The sequence below is a fragment of the Taudactylus pleione genome, unplaced genomic scaffold (assembly GCF_031769625.1).
Source record: "Taudactylus pleione unplaced genomic scaffold, aTauple2 ptg000337l, whole genome shotgun sequence".
Classification (NCBI taxonomy): domain Eukaryota; kingdom Metazoa; phylum Chordata; class Amphibia; order Anura; family Myobatrachidae; genus Taudactylus; species Taudactylus pleione.
Window position 1 is genome coordinate 2,999,718 of NW_028284738.1, and position 10,078 is coordinate 3,009,795.

Sequence of the window (10,078 nt, forward strand, 5' to 3'; positions counted from 1 at the left end):
AAAGGTCCCGCAATTCAGCCCAGCTCCACTTCCTTCGTCACCTTTGCTCTTAATACCGTCGGTATATCCCTGGCCGAGCAAAGGTTCCGGCCCGAACCCCCCTGCACCACGCCGACTATGGGAATTGGAAAACCCGATGCAAAACCTTCCTGCAAAAACCGTGCGATGCCCTGCAAGGGATACTCCGCCAACCATGAAGCCATGGCTTCCACCTTGATAGGAGTGGGGGCCCTATCCAGTATCTGAGTACTACTTGTGGGATGGATCCGTGGGACCACGGACCATATTAACACTTTTCCCCCCGTTCGCGCCCCCTGCCCCCTTCGCGCAATCCTTGATGGGGTGCGGGCCGCTGCAACGAATGCAGGTGTGTCGAAAACGACATCGCGTACCCAATGCACATTGGCCATTGTTAAAGGCGAAGCATTTTCCGTGGGCCAACCTGGTAGCGTACCCACGCACCGGCCCTCCCCCCTGTGCGGCAGACTGTCCCTTGAAACCCTTTTGAAAAGACGACGTCTCCAATTGCAAACGTTGTGGTTGGGTAACGTCAACAAAAATCTCCACGTCTTTTGTACCGAAATCCATGATTTCCCGACCGTGCTGCTTACGATGAAATTCTTTGTCGTAAGTCCGCCAAGCACCACTTCTGGAGTTAGTAAACATGTCGTGTATTAGATACATGTATCTAATCAAATGCATGTGTTCATCAGGCCGCGTTTCCAAGTAGCAGGAGGCAAAGATATACATGTTTTTAAGCCATGTATGATAGGTCAGGACCCCGTCGAGTGCATTCCCCCCCTTTTTCTTTGCGGCTACCCAAATCTTCTTACTTTTACTTGTAAGCGCGAATACATTAACGTAACGGCCGCGCCTGATCCGATCCCGTATCCTGGGCCGAACCCCACGCAGCACCGCTGTATTAGAGCATGATAGCCCTTCCGAGCAATCCGAGTTCACACTCATGCTGCTGCTGGACGAACGATGCTTGCGCTGGTATCGTCTAGACTTCTTCCTGCCTGAACACCGCGATTTATTGGATGAGTCTGAGGAGGTGGAAGAAAGAGTAGTGGTGCTCTGCTCTGAGCTAAGGCGCCTACGCTTCCTACTTCGCTGCGCCGATGCTCCCTGACTACTACTACTAGACCCGCCTATCCAATCGGGATCGAGGGAAGACTCACCATCGGACTGACTAGTCGCGCTAACGGCGACCTCAGCCTCGGCCCTCTCACTTCCTGCTTGGCGATGCATTTCCAAATCCGATAATCCTTCACCTGCTGGGACACAAACATTATTGGCTTGCACAGAATTAGTTTGTCCATGTGCAGGAGCTTCTGCCGCTCCTGCGCCTCTACGGTCGTGATGTGGACCCATGGCACCGGAGATGCGGTCCGCAAGCGCTGCTATGTGACCGTCTGCCGCACCCGAGGCAGTGTGTCCCGTATTACCTGCCAACAATGGTACTAGTGCAGAGAGCAATGAGGCACATAAAGAGGACACAGTCTCCGTGCCCATGCCCGCCCCCGCGTGAGACCCAGCTACAGATCCTGTCTGAGACACCTGTGCCCCATGCACCACCTCCGCATAAGATCTGCGAGCATGAGCTGGTGGACTCCCCCTCTGCCCCTGCGAAAACCCCCCGTCAGAAGCATCCCAATCTGATGCTGTGGATCCACTGCTATCGGAGGGGGACACGCGGCCATCAGTGTTTACACTACCCCTCCTGTCCACCTGATGGCCGCCGCTGCGCTGCTGTTCCTGCTCCGCACGCTTCCCACGACGCATAGATGGGGCTGCTATCCCCACTGCCCCTAGGGGCCTAGTGTTCCTATGCTCCCTTGTCGTGGCAGAACGAGTGGATGCGCGCACCCTTGGGGGAATCATAACCCCCTGGCCGCGACTGCCCGTCGATGGGGAAGCAGGCGCCATGTCCATTCCCCGCTGCGCAACTGTGCTACGCGTCTTATAGACGGTATGGGAGGCTAACCCTCCCCCTCTAGGAGGTGCCTAGATGGTTAACGTCCCTTCCTCTGCTAACTTTGGCTTTACAAACGGAACAGATGCCTTCACAACTGTTGTCAGAATTTAGAATAAAATAATTCTACACCCAAGACGTTGCTTTTCTGGTTTTCTTTTTATCCTGAGCTAGAACTGCTGCCAGTGGTGGCTGATTTACGCAAACATCCTCATCATCAACATCCTCATTAGCATCAGATAGGACACAAATTTCCCCCTCATCCTCCTTTTGCACTTCCTTCACACTATCATCCTCATTTTCTGTTATTTTACCATCTAATACTAGCACAGCCGTCATGGCGTCAGTGATCTGCTGTGAAACTGGGTGACAGCTGTTATACTTACTTCCTCTATCAAAGGACTGTTTAATAGTCAATTATTTTTTTTAACTTACTACTAGTAGTAGACTTCTTGGTCCCTTTATAGGATGAAGATCCACCCCCAGCAGCAGCAACAGACGTAGCACTCAAGGATACTTCTGAGGAATCACGGATAGGAGAGAAGTCTGTCATGCTTTTGAAATTGGATGCAGGACTACTTCCGATCACGACTGAGGATGTTGATGATGATGCAGGTGTTGGTGGTGGAGATTGCAGGCGCTTGGATCCAGATAGAAGGGAGCAGCTAGGTGACACTAGACTGATTGTTGTTAGGTTTTGTGTCCCCAAAGTTTCTGAATTTGAAATACCCTTTTCAATTTGATGAATACGCTGCAAGTGACGTGCCAGGGAGGAGGTTCCTAGATGGTTACGGTCCTTACCTCTACTCACTGTTACTTGGCAATGGTTACAAATGGCTTGGAAAAGGTTGTCCGGATTTGGGTGGAAATGATTCCACACATGAGATGTGGATTTTTTGGTCCTTTGCCCAGGCATGGCAACAATGGGATTTTTCCCACAATGGGCAACAACTGTTGCCTGATTTACAGTTTTTACACAAATATCCTCGCCATCAACATCCTAGTCATCATCATCATCATCCTTGTTGTTATCGCCAACTAGATAAATATCCTCCTCATCCTCCTCGTGCAACTCCACAGAAGCATCCTCGATTTCTAAGTCAGAAGGCACACAAATGGTGGAAGGGGGATCCTCTTCAAGTACAGTATTACTAGAAAGTTCAGTCTCACACTTGGCAACAGTGGACACACTTGGACTCTCCTCTGGGAGTTGTGATTTTTCAGAGCACACAGTTGGTTCTGGTGTATTACTCGTCTCGTTTTTTTGTACCTCTCCTACAAGCAGAAGGGCTTAAATTATCATCACTAGAACCACGAGTCATAAATTATAAAGGCCAAGGCCTTATCCTTTCCTTGCTACTTCGTATTGTGAATGGCATATTGCAAAATTTTTGTTTCTCTAAAGCTGACTCAGCTTTAAATTTTTTTTGCTTTACCAGGGTAAAAGTTGTTTTTTTTATCCTGACTTTTTGGTCTGACTTAAGCCCTGGTACATCCGCCTTCATAGATGATGTTGACGGCCATGCATCATTATCATGACTGCTGCCAGGAGCTACTAGACTGGAATCTGGATCCTGCTCTCCGGTCATGTGACTGTCCTCCATACTCACTCCGCACACAACCACACATAAAAAATGTTTTGTTTTGTTTTTGGAACACTGGGGGTGAACCCCTGAAAGAGGCAGCAGACAGACAGGAGCACAGCACCCCAGCACACCTATGCCTATGACAGGTGTGGCTAACACACACACAACAAAAATTGTTTATTTATTTTTTGGGCAGCAGCCCTTTGACAGACAGGAGCACAGCAGCCCTGTGCACCTATGCCTATGACAGGTGTGGCTAACACGCACACAAAAAAATAGTTTATTTATTTTTTGGGCAGCAGCCCTTTGACAGACAGGAGCACAGAACCCCTGTACACCTACACCGATGACAGATGTGGCTAACACACACACACAAAAGAAAATGTTTATTTTTATTTTTGGGCAGCAGCCCTTTGACAGACAGGAGCACAGCACCCCAGCACACCTATGCCTATGACAGGTGTGGCTAACACACACACAACAAAAATTGTTTATTTATTTTTTGGGCAGCAGCCATTTGACAGACAGGAGCACAGCACCCCAGCGCACCTACACCGATGACAGATGTGGCTAACATGCACACAAAAAAATGTTTATTTTTTATTTTAGGGCAGTAGCCCTTTGACAGACAGGAGCACAGCACCCCTGTACACCTACACCGATGACAGATGTGGCTAACAAACACACACAAAAGAAAATGTTTATTTTAATTTTTGGACAGCAGCCCTTTGACAGACAGCAGCACAGCACCCCTGCGCACCTATGCCGATGACAGGTGTGGCTAACACGCATTCAAAAAAATTGGGGGGGTTTGGGCCAGCAGCCCCTTGACAAACAGCACCCCTGAGCACCTACGGTGATGACAGGTGTGGCTAACACGCCACACACAAAAAAATTGTTTCTTTTTTTTTAACACTGGGGTGAACCCCTGAAAGAGGCAGCAGCCCCTTAACAGACAGCAGCACAGCACCCCTGCACTGATGACAAGTGTGGCTAACACAATTTTTTTTAATTTTGTTCACACTGGTGGTGGGTGATGAGCACCCCTGACGGACACAGCACCCCCTGGACAACACAGCACTACAGCCAGCCAGCCCCTATGGACAGGACAAACCAGCCAGCCCTTATGGATGGACAGGACAACCTCAGTCACAACAATAGCTAGCCAGCCCCTATATGGACAACAGCCAGCCCCTATGGACATTAAGCAACTCAACTGTAGCCAGCCCCTATGCACAGCAACACAGCACAGCTCACAGCTCCCTCCCTCTTCACTCTCCACAGCCGGAATGAAAAATGGCAACGATCCCGGGACCTTTATAGAATCCAAAACTCGCGAGAATCCGACAGTGGGTTTTCAGATCAGAGTCTGGCAGGAAATCCCGAGCCGACTCAGATCTGCCTTTGATCCCCGTAGGTGGGTTCGGTTCTCAGGGAACCCAACCAGCTCATCTCTAGTGGTTTGGCGGCGGTTTTGCTATCCACAGATTTACTAAGGCCAAAACCGCTGCAAAACTGCAGTCAAAACACATTTTAGAATAGAATAGAACTGGGCTAGGGCTAAAATTACTAAGCGGCGTGTCTGGTGTCATTTAGAAACCGCTGCCAAACTGCCGAAGTTTAGAACCTGACGCTTATTAAATTTTTCCCTAAGGCTACTTAGGGGCTTTAAAGAGGAACTCCCTCCAATTGAAAACAGAGTAATGTACTGTAGTCGTGATTCACTGTGTGCGAGGTCCCATGTACCTACTGCTCACCTGATCCAGACAACAGCTGTTGTTGCCTCCCTGCCACCTCTGCAGTGAGGGGCATGAGGCTGTCACATATTTCCAAGGGTATGAGACTGTCACTTACTTCTCTGGGCAGGAGACTGTCACTCACTTCCCTGGGCAGGAGACTGTCACTCACTTCCCTGGCATAAGACTGTCACTCACCAGGGCCGTAGCTAGAGTGGTGCGGCCGGTGCCACCGCACAGAGTGCAACAACCCGAGGGCGGAACACAGGCCGCCCACCTCATTCTCTCTCTCCCTGCTGCCTGCTGGTGCTGGGCAGCCACGGCGCCCAGCAGTGTAAAGGAGGCAGCATATCGGGAGGAGCCGGGTCTCACTGTTTGCCACACAGCTTATGTACAGGCACATGAAAGTGCATTAGTGCAGGGTCGCAACTAGGGGGGGGGCTTCGAGGTGCACGTGCACCGGGTGCCGGATTGCAGGGGGTGATGAAGGGCTGACTCAGACCCTGCACACCACGCGGAGGCTTGTGGGGTGCGGTGGCTTGGGGGCTGCAAATTCCATGCGGACTAGCCGTCCACATGGAATCTGCTAAAAACAACCCTCCAAAAATGGCCACCGCCAAAGAGGAGACAGATGCTGTAGGTCCTACTGGACCTCTAGTGTCTGTTAGGCCAGCGCTGCTTGGAGAAGATGCAGAAACCTGCATCTTCTCCCGTGAAACCCCCTGGCAATGAGCATAAACCCCTGGCAATGAGCATGATACCCCTGGCATCGAGCATGATACCCCTGGCAATGAGCGTGAAACCCATGGCAATGAGCATGAGACTCCTGGCAACAAGCTTGAGACCCCCTGGCAACGTGCATGAAACCCCTGTTAATGAGCATAAAATCCCTGAAAATGAGCAGGTAATATTAAAGTACAGTAATTAGAAGCCTTACTGTGAGGCATAATATGATGTCGGTCAAATATGTAAGTGGCACTTTGGTAATAGGCATTATTGTGTGTAGCATAATGTGTAATGGGCATTATGGTGTGAGGAATAATGTAAGTCACTATACCAGGGATGTCTGACTAGTGCATTGCCTTATGGAGGCGCAAGATCAAAATCCAGGTATGGGAAGGGTGCATATCACAAAATTACTACCTTGTCCCGGGTGACAGATATCCTAGTTTTGGCCCTGATTAGTGTAAAAGCACAGATAGCACAATAGTGTTTAGGCACAGACAGTGTATTCTTATACAGGCACAGATTAGTGTATTGTGCTGGCAGAGGTAGTGTTTGTGCAGGCACAAACCCAACCCAAATAGTATATCAGTGTACAGGTAAAGACAGATAGTTGTATCATTGTACAAGCACAATCTCAACCCTGTAAAGGTAAAGACAGGTAAAGACAGATAGGTGTAGAACTAATACACTATCTGTGCCTGTAGTCTTTTAGTGTATAGGCACAAATAGGGTTTCATTCAGACCCGGACGCAAGCGCTGAGCACTCGCAACCGGGTCGATGTTAATTCTCTCGCTCTGGAGCTCACTACAAAAGGGACGGCTGTCGATGTTGATTGACAGCTTGCCCCGTTTTGTAGGCGGGGCGGAGGGATGGCTACACAAACGGAGGCGTTCCTAACGGAACGTCTGCCGTTTTGTGGGCGGCCGCACTGACATCAGCAGTGATGTCAGTGGTGAGCTTCCTGCTCGATCAGAGCAGGAAGATCCCTGGGGCTTGCAGTTGCCGAGACCCAACCTTAGGGTCTCGTCTCAAGCCCCGATGGTCGCGATGGTTTTCACCATCGCGACCATCTCCCTGGTCGATCGTAAAGCTGTGGGTGGTAACCCACAGCTTAGCTAGCGACCAGGAGGCCGCACTTGAAAAGGCAAGTGGCCGCCCTCATTCAGAGCGAGCGCCTCTGAATGAGGGCCATAGTTGTTTAGTGTAAGGCACAGATAAGTGTATTAATGTAAGGCACAGATAAACATTAGCGTACAGACACAGTTAAATGTATTAGTGTAGTTTTTGCAGGACCATATGTCTGAAAAGGTAAGAAGACTTTTTATGGTGTTGTTTGTGGTGTTGTTTGACTCTGATAGGAAACCACGATGGAATGGTTGTATATTTGCATTATTTTATTGAAACTGTATAAAGCGTTGGTGCTACAGTGATAACTGTGCACAGGCGCATTTCTGATTATGGTGAGATTTACAAAGGACTTTGCTACCCCTTCTCAGCACAGTTTAAAACAGCCTGTTGATTATTTAGAGAAATACATAACATTTTATGTGATTCCTGTATTGAGAACATACAGCTTTTTACCTTTTTTTCAGATTTTTACTGTGTGGTCATGATGTGTAAGGGACACTACTATGTAGTGTAATTGGAATAAGGGACACTACTGTGTTTCGTAATGTGAATTGGGGATACTATAGTGTGGCCACGCCCTATGAGACCACGCCCATTTTTGATCCATGCGCCTTTGACGCGCACTGTCCCTGTTTACAATATGGAGGGGCACCAATGCACTTTCTGGCACAGGGCTCCAAAATGTCTAACTACGGCTCTGTCACTCACTTCCCCAGGCAGGAGACTGTCACTCACTTCCCTGGGTAGGAGACTGCCACTCACTTCCCTGAGCAGGATACTGTCACTCACTTCCCTGGGCAGGAGACTTTCACTCACTTCCCTGGGCAGGATACTGTCACTCACTTCCCTGGGCAGGAGACTGTCACTCACTTCCCTGGGCTGGAGACTTTCACTCACTTCCCCAGGCAGGATACTGTCACTCACTTCCCCGGTCAGGAGACTGTCACTCACTTCCCTGGGTATGAGACTGTCATTCACTTCCCTGGGCAGGAGACTGTCATTCACTTCCCTGGGCAGGAGACTGTCACTCACTTCCCTGGGCAGGAGACTTTCACTCACTTCCCTGGGCAGGAGACTGTCACTCACTTCCCTGGGCAGGATACTGTCACTCACTTCCTCGGTCAGGAGACTGTCACTCACTTCCCTGGGCAGGAGACTGTCACTCACTTCCCTGGGCAGGATACTGTCACTCACTTCTTCGGTCAGGAGACTGTCATTCACTTCCCTGGGCAGGAGACTGTCACTCACTTCCCTGGGCAGGAGACTTTCACTCACTTCCCTGGGCAGGAGACTGTCACTCACTTCCCTGGGCAGGATACTGTCACTCACTTCCTCGGTCAGGAGACTGTCACTCACTTCCCTGGGCAGGAGACTGTCACTCACTTCCCTGGGCAGGATACTGTCACTCACTTCTTCGGTCAGGAGACTGTCACTCACTTCCCTGGGCAGGAGACTGTCACTCACTTTCCCGGGCAGGAGACTGTCACTCACCTCCCTGGAGAGGAGACTGTCACTCACCTCCCTGCGCAGGAGACTGTCACTCATGTTCCAGAGTATGTGTCTGTCACTCACTTCCCTGGCCATGAGGTTGTCACTCACATTCCAGGGCATGAGACTGTCACTTACTTCCCCAGGCATGAGACTATTACTCACTTCCCCGGGCATTATTATTATTATTATTATTATTATTATTATTATCCTTTATTTATATGGCACAACAAGGGTTCCGAAGTGCCTTTCAAAGTACATAAACAAATGAGCACACAAGACAAGTACATAGACAAATGATAATACAGGAAAAACAGTTATTAACAGTACAAACAATGCAGAACAAATACAGGATATATACATTGCTGCATAACACTTACATAAGCAGCATGGCATCAGCAACCAAGGGTTAGGTGCTGTTGTAAATTAAAGCAGGAGTAAGTGAGGGAGAAGCACATGAGGGAAGAGGGCCATGCTTGTGAGAGCTTACATTCTAAAGGGGAGGGGGCACACAAACAGGGGTGACACAGATGGGCTGGATTGTGAGGAAGGAACATGGAGTAGTGGGTTAGGATGAGAGCTGGAAAGCTTTGAGGAAGAAAGGGGTCTTGAGAGCACATTTCAAGGTTAGAAGCCAAGAAGCAAAGTTAACATGGAATTTTGATTAAAGGCCAGAGGGACGAGGAAAGTCAGCTACTCGAGGAAGTTGGAAAAGGTAACTGATATGAGCATTAAATGCAAATAATGGACTCGTTCCTACTACACCCCTTATGTGTTTTGGTTTTAGATTTCATTACAAATGGTCTTCAAAAGGTAAATCATGTAATTTGGAGCTGTTTGTATTCCTACATTAGTGTTTATATCAGTCACGTCATCTCCAGTAATGACCACCTTACAGCAGGGCCGCAAACACATGGCAGTCTTACCGGATATGCCATCTATGAAAGATGGTGGCACAGCAGTGGCAGAGAGTGTTACTATGTTAGAAAACAACTTAATCCAAAGTGTATTTTTGACTATGCACCAAAAAAAAGCCCAAAGTGGTAAAATGTGAAGTGAATTGTATGTGAGAGGCAGTGTCTGATCTCTGGGCCTGATTCAGAGCCGGACGCTCTGACCAGAGCGCTCACTCTGAATCAGGGCCCTCCTCCATTAAAATGGAGCGTCCTCCAAAAAGATGGTCGCGATGGTCTTGACCATCGCGACCATCGGACTTGCGACGGAAACCCTGCGGTCGGGTTTCCCAGCCACAAGCCCTGGAGTGATTTTGGCTCTATCAGAGCCAAAATCACTCCCACTGACATCACTAGTGATGTCAGTGGGGCCGGCTTCAGACGGTAGACGTTCCCATGGGAACGCCTCCGTCTGGCAGGCACGCCCCCGGCAAGCCCACCAAAGGAGGCGTGCTGTCAGTCACCATCGACAGCACGCCCCCTTT

At 49.4% G+C, this 10,078-nt stretch overlaps 1 protein-coding gene across 1 annotated transcript; it reads right to left on the reverse strand.

Moving 5' to 3' along the window:
* Window positions 1–249: 249 nt before the first annotated feature.
* Window positions 250–1,374, reverse strand: LOC148508854 (uncharacterized). Its single transcript, XM_088443942.1, has one exon. It carries the CDS (start codon window positions 1,372–1,374, stop codon window positions 250–252), a length of 1,125 nt encoding a protein of 374 aa, XP_088300068.1.
* Window positions 1,375–10,078: the final 8,704 nt, after the last annotated feature.